This window comes from Oryzias melastigma, linkage group LG6 (genome assembly GCF_002922805.2).
Source record: "Oryzias melastigma strain HK-1 linkage group LG6, ASM292280v2, whole genome shotgun sequence".
NCBI lineage: Eukaryota > Metazoa > Chordata > Actinopteri > Beloniformes > Adrianichthyidae > Oryzias > Oryzias melastigma.
In genome coordinates, this window is record NC_050517.1 from 32,192,383 (window position 1) to 32,207,271 (window position 14,889).

The 14,889-nt window shown below is 39.6% G+C and overlaps 1 protein-coding gene across 1 annotated transcript in view; it reads left to right on the forward strand.

The window, feature by feature from the left end:
• The first annotated feature begins 70 nt into the window (after positions 1-70).
• nup205 (nucleoporin 205) overlaps positions 71-14,889 on the forward strand; it is a 25,409-nt gene continuing 10,590 nt past the window's right edge. Inside the window, exons 1-26 of the mRNA XM_024281856.2 lie at positions 71-191; positions 3,053-3,195; positions 3,293-3,464; positions 3,549-3,693; positions 3,771-3,930; positions 4,015-4,243; positions 5,429-5,593; positions 5,672-5,847; positions 5,930-6,046; positions 6,115-6,252; positions 6,332-6,482; positions 7,285-7,490; positions 7,565-7,747; positions 9,909-9,959; positions 10,107-10,316; positions 10,385-10,622; positions 11,711-11,900; positions 12,036-12,156; positions 12,321-12,402; positions 13,233-13,397; positions 13,465-13,589; positions 13,657-13,771; positions 13,856-14,005; positions 14,093-14,167; positions 14,288-14,445; positions 14,513-14,593. Coding sequence (XP_024137624.1) covers positions 164-191; positions 3,053-3,195; positions 3,293-3,464; positions 3,549-3,693; positions 3,771-3,930; positions 4,015-4,243; positions 5,429-5,593; positions 5,672-5,847; positions 5,930-6,046; positions 6,115-6,252; positions 6,332-6,482; positions 7,285-7,490; positions 7,565-7,747; positions 9,909-9,959; positions 10,107-10,316; positions 10,385-10,622; positions 11,711-11,900; positions 12,036-12,156; positions 12,321-12,402; positions 13,233-13,397; positions 13,465-13,589; positions 13,657-13,771; positions 13,856-14,005; positions 14,093-14,167; positions 14,288-14,445; positions 14,513-14,593 — 3,774 coding nt within the window. The 5' untranslated portion in view covers positions 71-163. The remainder of the gene's footprint in view (positions 192-3,052; positions 3,196-3,292; positions 3,465-3,548; positions 3,694-3,770; positions 3,931-4,014; positions 4,244-5,428; positions 5,594-5,671; positions 5,848-5,929; positions 6,047-6,114; positions 6,253-6,331; positions 6,483-7,284; positions 7,491-7,564; positions 7,748-9,908; positions 9,960-10,106; positions 10,317-10,384; positions 10,623-11,710; positions 11,901-12,035; positions 12,157-12,320; positions 12,403-13,232; positions 13,398-13,464; positions 13,590-13,656; positions 13,772-13,855; positions 14,006-14,092; positions 14,168-14,287; positions 14,446-14,512; positions 14,594-14,889) is intronic.

Below are 14,889 nucleotides of genomic sequence, written 5' to 3' on the forward strand. Positions count from 1 at the left end.
TCCCTTTAACCAATCAGATAATTTATACATATATATTAAATGAAATGTGACATGTTTTTCAAACAAAAAAATACATCTTCTGGATTAAGACATTTAAGGTGTCAAATTTCAAACCGGCACATGTGCAGCATCTCATCTGCCGTCCAGGTTTTCAGAGCTGATCATGGCGGGGCAGATGGCGGTAAATTTAGGTAAAGACAGCCATTGAATTTATTAATACTTCTTTGTTCGTTTCAATTAACACGTGTCAATTAAATAAACACATTCAGATGTAGATTGCTTTAAGATAGTCCAGCGTTTAAGCGCGTTTTACCTGTTTGAGTCATTCCAAGTTTGCGACTGTTTGCTAATTTAGCCTAGCCTCGTTGATGTCAAGCCGAAGCTAGTTTGGCTCGGGTTGTTGTACAGTTAGGACACATCGAGGCTGAAAAACAGACATCTAATGAAGGTTGTTTTTTGTTAATTACTGTTATTTAAAAAAACAGCAACAATTAAAACCAATTGAGTATCGTTTTAGTGCATCACAAGAGGGCTTTCAGTTTTTATCATAATACCGGCTTAAACATTTTGGTGAAATTAGACATGCTTATTTATGGTCTTCTATCAAAGTTTAATATCTACAGTTACTTAGAGTGCTCGTTTTTGCTGCCCATTAAAAAGTTAATCAGTTTTATATGCATATAAAAATAGTCAAGTGATATTTTGTTACAGTATTCTTTGTTAGATTTTTTTTTAAATTAAATCATGAATCTATACTTCCCACTAATATTCTGATTTATTCATGCTTGTATATCAACTTGACAGATTTATTTGGTCATTTAAGCTTTGAAAATATTTATTCATCAAGATGAAAGATAATATGAATAGTAGTCAAAGCATGAATGGTAAAAAGGCAGCTAATTGATGCACGACAATAGTTATTGTCATTTATTTTTATCTTATTTTTTAAATGCTTTTATTCTGTGGTTGTACAGCACTTATGGACAGTTTAAGTGCTTTATAAATAATATTAATAATTATTTTTTTCTCTATAAAGATAAACAAAATCTTAGAGAAGCATTTATCTTTTTCTGAAGATTATAAATTATAATTATATTAAGGCACAGAATAAATTATCGTCCTCTCAGTCCCTCGTGCAATCATGCAAAATATAAATAATAATAATAATAATTTAAGAAAAGGCACAAAGATTTAAATTAAAAGGATGTTTTTTGGTTTCTGTACATACAAAATCTTTGAAATTACTCTGATTATTGATCATAACACGTGAGACAGAATTTTCAATTTACCAACATCTGGATGTATCAATTGTAAGTTTTAGATTTCAGTTATTTTATTTTTTTTTTCTACAGTAGAGATGTGTATATTTTCCTCTGACATGATTTGATAGAATCTCAAAACAAATGCATGTTCAATGAATCGATTCATAAAAGATTCAACAACATTGATAGTTATATGATACAAACCAACTAATTTACCTAAAAGGATAAAATCTAGATATTTATAGTTTATTTAGCATTTAAAACTTATATGAAAACACTTTTCAACTGAGAATTTTTTGTGTTCTTGCCAACATTTTTTATTTTTAGCTGCAAAATCAAAAAGTCTTTGGCACAACAGGCTTAAACATTAAAACTTTAAAATTTTGGTCTGTTTTGTTCTTTGTGGTTAAACAAAAGTATGTCATTTTAATTTATTTGGGGATTGTTTGAAAGAAAGAAAAAAGTTTATTATATAAGCCACACAACTCTCAATATTTTTCCAAAACAGGGAGTTTGCCACAAACCGATTATTTACTTCCTGATCAATTTTTTACTTTTCACCAATTTATCTCGTTTATAACTGTGATTTTTTTTTTTTTTTTTTTTACTGCTGTTCCTGCCAGTGCTTGATTGATTTTTTTCAGTACGTATCTTTGACATCTCTATTTTATGGAGATTTGCTTTAGTGTTTTCTGAAGGGAGTAGATTAAATGAAAATGAGACATCTTTCTATGATTATCTCTGCTGCAGGATTTTTCCTGTTTTCTGGATTACATCTGAAAATAATCTGTTGGTCACTTATACGCTGCCATTAAAATACAAACAGGATAGTTTGACTCTTTATTGGAAAAATCAGGATTTAATTGGATGGAAATTATTTAAAGTTTTCGTAGAATTGGTCATGTCATTTACTTTTGTGGTTATTTTTGACTGATTTTTTAAGCAAAATTATCCCAAAGATGTGGACGTTCTTGCAGGATTTGTGTTGTTTTTGCATATTAGTTTGTGGGGTTGGGAGTTTAAGACAGGACTGACATGGGACAAACTCTGCAGTCAAATATATAATTAATTAGCAGAGTTATCACTACAACACTACTAGAGCTGCCAAAAACGATTATTTTACTAGTCGACTAATCGTGTCGTGCAAAATGTGGATGTAAAATACACATCTTAACCATCATTAGCTTTAAACTAACTAAAAATTAGATATATTCACACGCATTATCTGTGATATGTGTGAATGCTGCAAGCTGAATTTGGTTGCTGAAGATGCTGAAATTGACAGCTGAAAACGCTGAAGCTGATAGTCAGCTAAAATAATACTTAAATGCCAAATTAGCCTAACAAACAAAAAAAAGCCTGAATTAGCCAAAATAGCTAGCATGCAGCTGAAATATTAGCTAAACTCCAAAATAACCTAAATAAACCTTAATAAATGCAAAAATTGTCCAAGACGCTGCCGAATGTCATTATAACTTTTAACTTTACTACACTCTGACTATATGTAATATAAAGTAACGACTAATCGACCAATAAATTAGTCATCGACTTTTTTAATAGTCGATTAGTCGTTGATTAGTCGACTTAGCATGGCAGCAATAAAACACTACAAAACACATTATTGCAGCAGAATGTGGACAATCTCTCCCTAAAATCTATCAGAAGAAGCAAATTCAATCTTGAAAAAGTCGTTTTTTAAAACGAGACATTTTTTTCTCAGAATCGAGACGATGTGTAAATAAATATCTGTGAGGAGTGAAGGTTTCTAAAAGTCACTTGAACCCCTTCAGGAGCCAGTCTGTGGGGACCCCTGAAGGAGCTGTGGGAGACTGTAGATGGCGCTATCCTGAGGAGACAGACGGAGAGCGTCCACCTGCTGGACCTGCAGCTGAAAAAGCACAAACCACACTTTCTCTCACTCTTCAGAAACCCGGTGAGATACCCTGCTAACATTTATCTTTCTTTTCTGTTTACTTTGTGAGTTCTAAGACGGTTGTCGTTATTGTTTTTATCTTTTCATTCTTCTGTAGCCCAAAAGTGCTGACCAAAAGGAGAAAGTACGCAAAGCCAGCACAGAGGGCATCGCCATCCAGGGTCAGCAGGGGTCGCGGCTGCTTCCAGAGCAGCTCCTGACCGAGGCCTTCATCCTCAGCGACCTTTTTGACATCGGGGAGATGGCAGCCTTAGAGCTTCTGCTGACCGGTAGTTCAGGACTTTTGTGATCACATTCATGGTTTGGAGCAACATGCAGAGCTGCTGCTATAGACCGGATGTTTGTTCCACCAGGTGAACAGCAGCAGCCTCAGTTTCCAGGCCTGACTCGAGGTTTAGTAGCGGTGCTTCTCTACTGGGACGGAAAGCTTTGTGTGGCCAACTCTCTGCGGACGCTCATCCAATCACGCCACGGCAAAACTTTCACCTTGGATTTAAGGTGATGATCAAAAAACGGAGAAGAGGTTTAAAGTCTTTCCAAAGCGAGTTAATAGATGTCACTCTTTTCTGTCCCAGTGGAGAGCTGGTGGCTCTGACCACACGCTTCACGGATGAGCTGATGAACCAGGGCCTGACCAAGCGCATCCTCACCCTGGTGTCAGACATAAGTGTGGCGAAGGAGTTCGAGCGGCTGCAGAAGGAGCGAGGTCTGGGTAACGAGAAGCACAGGAAGGAGGTGGGAGCAAAGCTAAACTTAAAGTCATTTTCCTTGTTTGGTTTGAACCTGGAGAGTGAAAGGCCTTTCTCTGTCCGTGTCCAGGTCGGTGACCTCATCAGAGAGTGCCGGCAGGCTCTGGCAGACAGCCTGTTCGCCTGGACCTGCCAGTCGCCTTTGACCAAAGATGACACCCTCGCCCTCATCGGCCACCTGGAGACGGTCACGGCTCAGGCGGACGGGTCGCTGGACAGCGTGAACCTTGCTCTCGTGATGGCGCTGCTTTACTGTTTGGACGTCAGTTTTATAGAACAAGGAACTGAAGACAGAGAAGGTGAGAGCAGCTCAGATCCTTCAAAGCAGAGGTGTCAAAGTCAATCACACAAGGGACCAAAATCCAAAACGCACCTCAGGTCGCAGGTCGAACAGGATAAACATTTATTGAACACTCTAAAACTACATTTTTAAAACTTTAAAACTGTAACTTTTTAACATAATTAAGAACTAGATATATAGCATTACCTGTGATAATGCTAGTGTGAATGCTGTAAGCTGAATTTGGCCACTGAAGGTGCTAGTGTTGATAGCTGAAGATGCTGAAGCTGATAGCGGAAATCATTAAAGCTAATAGCTGAAAACGCTGAAGCTGATAGCTGAAATGCTTGAACTGAAAGCTGAAAATGCTGAAGTTAAAAGCTGAAGATGCTGAGGCTGATGGCTGAAATCACTGAAGCTTATACCTGAAATTGCCGAAGCTGATAGCTGAAAATGCTTAAACTGATGGCTGAAAATGCAGAAGCTGATGGCTGAAAATGCAGAAGCTGATGGCTAAAAATGCTGAAGCTAATAGCTGACAACACTGAAATTAATAGCTGAAAATGGCAAAACTGACAAAATCCAAAGCTGAAAATGCTGAAGTCAAAGCTGAAAACGCTGAAGCTAATAGCTGAAATCACTGAAACTAATAGCTGAAAACACTAAAGCTGATAACTGAAATCACTGAAATTAATAGCTGAAAACGTTGAAGCTGATAACAAGCTAAAATACTAGCTAAATGAGACATTAGGCTAAAAACCCCAAAAAAGAGTTAGCGTGTAGCTAAATTATTAGTTAAACTCCAAAATAGCCTAAAAAATCTTAGTAAATTCCAAAATAGTCCAAAAAGCTAACAGAATGACAATTTTTTAAACTTTAAATTCCGTAACTTTTAACATGATTGTGAATAATAGAAAGTCAGGAATATTATTCCAGAATAAATCAACTTAAACCTTAAATAACTTTCAATATTTTACTCTCCATAAAATATATATTTTGTCAAAATTATACAAGTTAGAAATGAGTCGAGATAACAACGGGTCATTAATAAAAATAAAATAAAATGATCTGGAGGGCCGGATAGAATTATCTGGAGGGCCGGATCTGGCCCCCGGGCCTTGACTTTGACACGTGTGCTTTAAGATGATTCATGGTAAGATAGTGAAGGTTTACCTGCAGTGACAGATGTTTTTTGTTGCTTCAGACCTTCTCCAGGCGCTGCCGCTGCTCACGGAGAGGCAGTACGTTTCTGCCGTTCACAGCCGGCTGATGGACAGCCAATCGTGGAAGCTTCCTGGACTGCAGGCTGTGTGCAAGCTTGCCTGGGCTCTGACTCTGAGGGTCCTGTCCCAGCTTCCCCAGGGCTCAGGTCGGTCGTGTCTTCCTTGGAACTGAGCGATAAATCCACCTGAAGAAACCTTATTTAAAAAAAAATGTGTGGTTGCAGCTCTGGTGGAATTCACAGAAGCAGACGAAGCGCTGGCTGACCAGGCTCTGCTGGGAGACGTCTTCCTCTTCATGAAGGAGGGCATGCTGGGATGCGACAACTTCACTCAGGAAGAGTTTTACGTCCGCCGCCTTCATTCGCTCATCACAGACTTCCTGGCTTTGATGCCTATGAAGGTTTTTTTCCTATTTTGTGAACACAAATGTCATATTTTTGATGCTTCGTTTTTAATATTTGTTTATGTTTTTGTGGCTGCAGGTGAAGCAGCTGCGTAACCGTGCCGACGAGGACGCTCGTCTGGTGCACATTTCCCTGCAGATGGACAGCGAGCTTCCGTCATCGTTGAGGAAGGACTTGGATCACCTGATGCTGCTGGTGAGTTTCACCATCAAACACAGGATCGGAGTCCTGCAGACCTCACACGGCCTCCCTTCTCCCTTCAGATTGGGGAGTTCTACAGCAGAGACCCGTTTGGACTGGAGCTTGGACTGGAGTTCTGGTGTCCGACGGAGTCTCTGCAACACACCTCACTGCAGGGATCCTACTTGGGAATGGCTCTGCAACGGCCGCCTCATAAACAGGTTTGACACGACAACAATTGTCAGTTTGATTGTAGTTTTTTGGTCTTTTCTCTAACCTTTGACTCCATCCTTCTTCCAGGTGGTTCTGTCCAAGTTTGTACGTCAGATGGGAGATCTTCTGCCCTCCACTCTCTACATTTCCTACCTGAAAATGCTGAAAGGACTCTCCAACGGGCCGCAGTGCGCTCACTACTGCTTCAGTCTGCTGAAAACAAATGGAGCCACACACAGTAAGATCTAACCGGCATTTTTAATAAAGTTTGAAGCTCCACTCGTTTCATCTTTTTATCCATTTTAATCGAGATGTGAATATCGAGGCACCTTTCATTATGAAACAGTTATCAATGCATCTCAGATCTGCATGTTTTCTCTTTACTAGACCAATATGATTTTTAAGTAAAGACAAGATCAGTAAACTTGTTTAACTTTTTATTAAATAAGTTTACTCCTCCTGTCGATGGAACTGCGCCGTGTGATTTTGCAAATTTGCCGTGTTTCCTCCATATTTATTTATTTATGGTGCGACAGAGTTTGCACACGTGTGACTTTTATCCAACTGACTTTTATTTGCAAATTATGACATTTTGTTCTTAAAACTTTACATTTTGTTTGCAATTTAGAAAATATTGATCTCAAAACTGACTTTTGCTTGTAAAATAGTGGCACAATAATCACTCCGTACATCCATCCCTGTTGCTGAGAGCAGGGAGCTTTTGGTCCGCTCAGTGTAGTTTTTATGTCACAAATAAAACCTTATTCAAATTGAATTAGTCAGAAATGCACGTTTGAACTTAATTGTCTCAATATATGTTCTCTGTAACCAGAAAAATGCCACAAAAACATGTTAAAAACACAATTTTCATCTATAAAAGACACATTTCCGGCTTAGTTAAATATTTATTTGTGGTGAGACTTAATAAAAATGTAAATTTCTTATTTTATTAGACTCTCAGGTGTTTTTCTTGTTGGTTTTATGTTTTAATCTGCAGAATTCCCAAATCTTGGATTGATTGGTTGTGACTTTTTGTGCAGGTGACAACATCCAGGGCGTTTCTGGCAGCCCGGTCTCATGGGAACACTTCTTCCACTCCCTCATGCTCTACCACGAGAACCTGCGGCGCGACCTCCCAAACCCCGACGCAGCGCAGTTCCGCCACCCGCCGCTCCGGGGCATCACCCAACGAGAGCTGGAGGCGCTGACCTCCTTCCTGCAGTTGCTCGCCACCATCATCACATGGGTACGAGGCAGCCTGCAGCATGCAGAGAGCGGGATCTGTCTTTGGATTTAAAATTCTTAAAATGTCTCTCTCAGAGTGAGAACGCTCGGCTGGCGCTGTGCGAGCACCCGCAGTGGACCCCCGTCGTGGTCATGTTGGGTCTGCTGCAGTGCAGCGTCCCGCCCGTCCTGAAGGCCGAGCTGCTTCACTGCCTGGCGGCTTTCGGGAAGTCTCCAGAGATCGCCGCGTCGCTCTGGCCGTCGCTGGAGTACACACAGGTGGAGCTGAATTACATTGATCGAGTGAACAATAAATAAAATCAGAGTCCACAGAACACTCTGATGAAAATTGTGCTTTTAGCGTGTTCTAGTCGCATTTCTGATAAAGAAAGTTAAGATAATATATATATATATATATATATATATTACTATAGTGATCCTCCTGCTCCTTTCTGCACGTTTTTCTGCACGTAAAAACTCGATCAAACTTTCAGCAATATCTACAATCTTGGTATCAAAACGTTCAGCTTATTAAGGACATTACTACTTGTACTTTTGGTATTCTTAAACCTTATAGGTTTTTAAATATTCAGCAAAATATGCCCCATAAGAAATAAATGGAAAAGTCTTCAAATGTCAAAGTTTTAAGTAAATTAACAACAAGCCTTTAAATATATTCATGTTTTCATCTTTTAAAATATTTTTTTCAAAACATTTGGAAACATTTGGTTTAGCTTCTATTTTAGCAACATGCTAACGTCTTTGACTAAAATAGTTTACTGAGGAATTTTGGCCTACTTGGAGTTTAGCTTGTATTTAAGCAACAAGCTAGCTTTTTTGGCTAATTTTGCATCTACTGAGGTTTTTTATTGTAATATAGAGTTTAGCTTCTATTTTAGCAATATACTAAATATTTTTTGCTAAACTGGCATGTATTGTGGATTTTTAAGTAATTTTACTACGACTTTTCCAGAAATGTAGTTCAGCTTCAGCGCTCTTTCATAGTTCTTTAACAAAATTTTCCGTATTTTAGCAAGTTTGACATTTTCCAAATAGTTTTTGCATTTTCAGAAAATCCTTTCAGCAATTAAAGTCAATTGCATCACCATTTTCATCAAAAAGTTTCAGCATCTTCAGCAACTACTTTCAGCAAAAGTATTCACACTAGCATTATCTCAGGTAATGAAACTTTTTAGTTCAAATTGTGAATCAGAAAGAAATGCAGTCTGAAAAAAGGACTGGGTATTATCAGTAATTTGCAGAATCAATTCAATTCCAATTTTTTTTTTATTCTTTCAATTCAATTTGAGATCACACATTTAGCCACATTTGTATAGAAATACATTAATCTATATAAATATTAATCTGATACAGTTCACATACTGTAAAATGTATCAGTGAAATAATAATGAGATTGTTTATATCATACAGTGTTACATGGATTCTGGAACAGAGAATTGTTCTGCTTCTCCTGGAGGGCGTTTCAGTTTGGCCACTAGGTGGCGATTGCGCTACAGCAGTACACCTTATTCTAGAAGAAGAAGAAGAAAGTATGAGGAAAAAACTGTTTTTGACCACAAATGGTTAGTTTTAAAAATATTTCCTTAAAAGATTTTGGAAATTCATGCCTGTGAATTACCTCAGTCATGCTTCTGAGCCTCAACCATTTGGGGGCTTGTCCGGGATAAAGATGTTCGGTTAGTCAGTTATTTATGTTTAGGTCCACCGAGCGTTAGCATTAGCCGCCCTATTTGAAATCCCATTATAAGTTAGCATCAAGCTAGCAGACTTTAGTATTATGCATTAGATCAATCTCTACTTTTATGGATCAATTATTGATCTTTGAAGCTTAGATCGATTCAGATCCATTTTATCCACCTAGCTCTAATTGTGTCTGGGCGGGTCACAAGCTCCTGCTCTGAGCTCTTAGCAGCATCAAGGGGAAGGGGGGCGGTGTTGCTCCACAACAACAATCCCACCCACAAACTCAAAGGTGAATTTCTGATGAACTCCTGCTGCTCTGCAGAAACTATGTCGTAGAAAATGATACGTTTTTTTTTTTACTGTTCCTAAAAAAAAAAGGCATCATAATTAAAAGACTACAATGAACGCTGTGAAAATAGATCAAAAGGTGACCGGAGTGGCATCTTTAGGTGTTTCATTTAACATATAAATTGTTTTTTGTAATATAAATCTTTAGTTTCTCCTTCTCTGCTGTTAATATTGATTTAAACCTCAATTCTGCATTTTGCGACAGGATTTCTGTTGCTGAACATGTAGAAATAATGAAAGAAATTTAGATCAGATCAACTCTTAGAAATACTTGGTAAAAACAAACTGCTTATATGTACTTGAATACATCATGAAATGTTTTGTCTCATTTTTATCATTTATTTAAGTAGTAACAAATGTTTTTGTAACTCTGTTTCTTGTGCTGCAGATTCTGCAGACGGTTCGAGTTCCAGGACAGCGCCAAGCTGCAGGAATTGAGGCAAGTTTCCATCAGTTTTGGTTCTCACTTTATACTTTTAAAATGAAGCGGGTTAGATTCCTGGAGGATCTCTGTAAGAATGGAAAATCGTGCTGCGGAATAAACAGTTCTGAGTGTTTAAGGATGTCGTAACTGTCTCTCTCTCAGGTGGAGCTGAGTGAGATCGAGTCGAGCTCTGAGGAATACCCGCTGACGCGAGCCTTCTGTCAGCTGATCAGCACGCTGGTGGAGAGCAGCATGCCCGTTAATCTGGGGGCGGGGCTGCGAGTGCCGGGCTTTCAGCCCTACTTAAACTTCCTCCGGGAGTCGGTGTTCCTGCCGTTTCCTACCAGAGCGTACCGCCGTCCGGCTGAGAAGGTAGACTCACAGTCATGCAGGCTTTTTTATGCTAAACGGTTGTTAACCTCATCTTTTGTCTCTGTCAGTGGGAGGTGGCCGACGCCGTCCTGGAGGTTTTCCACAAGCTGCTGCGTGACTACGAGCCGCAGCCGTCGGACTTCATCCAGGAGACGGTGGAGCTCCAGGGCGAGCAGGTTCCAGCCCACAAGCTCCCAGGCCACAACATCATGTTCCACCTGCTCAACGAGTCGCCCATGTTGGCGCTGTGTCTGAGTCTGCTGGAGGAAGGCATGCGTCAGCTGGACACCTACGCCCCCTTCCCGGGTGGGAGAGCGCTCTACTGCCGCCTAGAGCTGCCACGATTAGACGACTATTAAAATAATTGACTAATTTAATAGTTGATTAGTCGTTACTTTATATTATATGGAGTTAGTGTGGTAAAGTTGAAAGTTATAATGGCATTCTGCAGCTCTTTGGACTATTTAGGCATTGACTAATGTTTTTTTACGCTATTTTTGAGTTTACTTAATATTTTAGCTATTTTAGCTAACTTAGGCTTTCTGAGTTGTTTAGGCTAATTTGGAGTTTAGCTAATATTTCAGCTGCTTGCTAGCTATTTGGGCTAATTTAGGTGTTTTTTTTGTTTTTTAGGCTACTTTAGAGTTTAGCTAATATTTCAGCTACATGCTAGCTATTTTGACTAATTAGTTTTTTTTTTTGTTTTTTAGGCTGTTTTGGAATTCAGCAAATATTTCTGCTACATGCTAGCTGTTTTGGCTAATTTAAGATATTTTTTTTTCTGTTTTTGGGCTAACTTGGAGTTTAGCTAATATTTCAGCTGCTTGCTAGCTATTTGGGCTAATTTAGGTGTTTTTTTTGTTTTTTAGGCTACTTTAGAGTTTAGCTAGTATTTTAGCTACATGCTAGCTATTTTGGCTAATTTAGGATTTTATCAGTTTTTTAGGCTATTTTGGAGTTTAGCTAATATTTCAGCTACATGCTAGCTGTTTTGGCTAACTTAGCTTTCTTTAGTTTTTAGGCTAATTTGGCACTTGCCTAATGTTTTTGCTGGCTATCAGCTTTGGTGTTTTCAGCTTCAGCGATTTCACTTTTCGACTTCAACGTTTCTAGTTAAAATGTCTGCATCTTCAGCAGCCAAATTCAGCTTACAGCATTCACACTAGCATTATCGCACTTAATGCCATTTATCTAGTTTTAGTTATTTAAAAACTAATGATGGTTAAAATGTGTGTTTTACATCCACTTTGTGCAACACCCGATTAGTTGACTAATTTAAAAAATAATCGGTGATAGTTTGACGATTAAAATAATAGTTTTTACCAGCACTACTGCTGAGACTCAAACACTGATGATAGTTTGCGTCTGTCTGACCACACGGTTCCTCTTCACAGGTAAAAAGCACTTGGAGTCGGCGGTGTTGCACTGCCTGTGTCTTCTGGACTTGACTCTGCAGAAGGAGGTGGTGTTCATGGATCTCCTCAGGGAGAGCCAGGCCTCCCTGCTGGTTTCTCCTCTGGAGCAGCTCCTCCAGGGCGTCAGCTCTCAGACCCGACGAGCTGATCACATCGTCAACATCGCCAGGTGAGATCCTGCAGCTTTGTTCTCTGGAATGAACCTTCACTTGTCCGTCTTTGTAGAGAATTCATCACATCAGAAGAGACAGGTATCAGTGTTTGTCCTTGTTTTGGAGAATGAAGTTTCTTTCTTCTCCTGCAGGTATCTTTATCACAGCAGCTCAAACCCAGAAGCTGCTTTCCAGAGCGCCAAGATTCTGCGTCGCATCGCCACCTACCCCAACATCCAGATGAGGCTGGTGGGAGATTTCACTCACGACCAGGTTAGTTCAAATCTACCAGCTCAAGTACTCCTCTTGAATGATTTTTACTTTTACTTTACTAAACAAGTTTAATAGCACACAGTGGACGATATTAAGCTGTTAGAATGAATTTCAGATTTAAAATCCTTTTTATTTTAGTCAAAAGATTTGTTCTGTTTATTCAGACTGTGAGCGAAAAACTCATGGCTGGTTTTGTGGAGTGTCTGGACAACGAAGAAGCAGAAGAAGGACTAGAAACAGAAGACGGTAAGTCGTTTCTTCCTTAAATTACATTTCCAGAAGCTGTAAAACAAGAATGTCGAACTCAAACAAGGGGCCAAAATCCAAAACACACTTTAGGTCAAACAGGATAAACATTTGCTGAACACTCTAAAAATAAAATTTTAAACTTTAAAACTATAACTTTTTAACATTATTATGAACTAGATATACAGCATTACCTAATGCTTTACTTGATCCTAGTGTGAATGCTGAATTTGGCTGCTGAAGATGCTGAAATTGATTGCTAAAAACACTGAAGCTGATAGTCAGCTTATATATTAGCTAAATGCCAAATTAGCCAAAACAAACAAAAAAATAGGTTATCCATAACAGCTATCATGTTGCTGAAAAAAAAACTAAACTTCAAAAATCCTAAAAAACTGAAAAAAATCCTAAATTAGCCAAAGCAGCTAGCATGTAAATATTAGCCTAAGTCTAAAATGGCCTAAAATATCAAAAATTATCCAAAATAGCTAGTATGTAGCTGAAATAGTCCAAAAAGCTAGCAGAATGATAATTTTCCAAACTTTAACTGTAACTTTTTAACATAATTCTGAATAATAAAAAGCAGGAATATTATTCCAGAATAAATCAACTTAAACCTTAAATAACTTTCAATATTTTACTCTCCATAAAAATATATTTTGTCAAAAGTATACAAGTCAGAAGCAAGATAACATCGGGGCATTAATAACAATCAAATGTTCTGGAGGGCCGCCTTGACTTTGACATATGTGGTCTGAAAGAATCAAATGTTTGTAAACCTGCAACTGAGATGATTAAATACGATTTCTGTTTCTCTGTTTCCCCTCCAGAACCCGATTCCCAAAAGAAAGTGTCAAGAATCCGGCATGAAACCCAGATCCACATCCTGAACCTGCTCATCACCTCCTTGGAGCTGAAGTCGCCCAACCTGGCTCTTTATCTGTTGGGCTATGAAGTCAAGAAGCCCGTGTCCTCCACCAACCTGCAGGATCCAGGTAAGGATCACTGAAGCTCCGCGTGTCTCTGAGGTGGACCTCAGTGGAATAAAGCTGCTGTTCACAGGTGTGTTGGGATGTCCGCGAAGCTGCCTGCACGCCATCCTGAGCCTGCTGCAGAGAGGCACCGAGAAGAGGTCCGGGCCCGTCCTCACACAGCAGGCGCCTCACCTGGCGGAGCTCTGCTACCAGGTGAGCAAATGCTTCAGGTGTACGGGAATAAAAGAAGATCAAAAGTAAAGATCTGCTGCTCCTGTAGGTGATCTACCAGCTGTGCGCCTGTCCAGACACATCCGGACCCACCATGCGCTATTTGAGGACCAGCCAGGACTTCCTGTTTTCTCATTTGCAGCACCTGCCCTTCATCCTGTCAGGTGACTTCAAAACTTTTGCATAAAATCACATTGTGAGGATTTTCCTGCAGTATAACTTACTTTTCTGCTCCGCTGCTTCTCCAGGTGACCAGATCGCCGCCCTCTCCCAGATGTCCTGGCTCATGAAAACGGCCGCCATCGAGCTGAGAGTGACCTCGCTGAACCGCCAGCGTTCACACACTCAGCGCCTCGTCAGCCTGCTGCTGGACGACCAGCCGCACGCCCAGCATGCATGTAGGGAGTTCTCTTTGTAATTCTGGGGTTTTATGATTGTTGAAACTGAAAAACTTAAAAAAAATTCTTTTTTTTTTCCCTCTTTAGCTGATGGAGAATCCGTCATGGAAGAAGAAACCAGATCTGTCAGCGGCTTCCTTCATTTCGACACCGTGTCTAAGGGTTTGTGTCCATTTTCTTTTGAATATGGCAGTCTTTTTTAATTAATTAATTTATTTTTTAATGAGATTAGGTTCTATACTTACAGAGATTTGAGGTTTTGTCTTTAAATTCTCTGATCAGTGCGCAGGAAGTTACTGAGCGTACTGGATGCCATCGACTTCAGTCAGGACATGCCGGAGCTGCTGCAGCTGGATTTCTTTGAGCGCGCTCAGATCGAGCAGGTGATCTCCAACTGTGAGCACGTGAACGAGCAGGGCCACACAGTCTGCAACGTTAAGGTGAGTTTCCAGAGTTTGTCTCCTGGAGGTTCCTCTGATTCCTGAACGTGCTCAAACGTCCTGACAGCTGCTCCATCGAGTGCTGGTTGCTGAGGTGAACGCTCTGCAGGGAATGGCTGCCATCGGACAGAGGCCCTTATTAATGGAGGTGAGTGATGAGTAGAGCTGCCACAAAATAATGTTTTAGCTGTCGACTAATCACCGATTATTTTTTCAGAGTAGTCGACTAATCAGGTCATTCGGAACGTGGATGTAAAGCACTTAACCGTCACTAGCTTTAAACCAACTAAAAACGAGATATATTACAACACTAGTGTGAATGCTGTAAGCTAAATTTGGCCGCTAAAGATGCTAGTGACGATAGCTAAAAATGCTTAATCTGATAGCTAGCTTAAATATTAGTTAAATGCCAAATTAGCCTAAAGAAAATCCTAAATTAGCCAA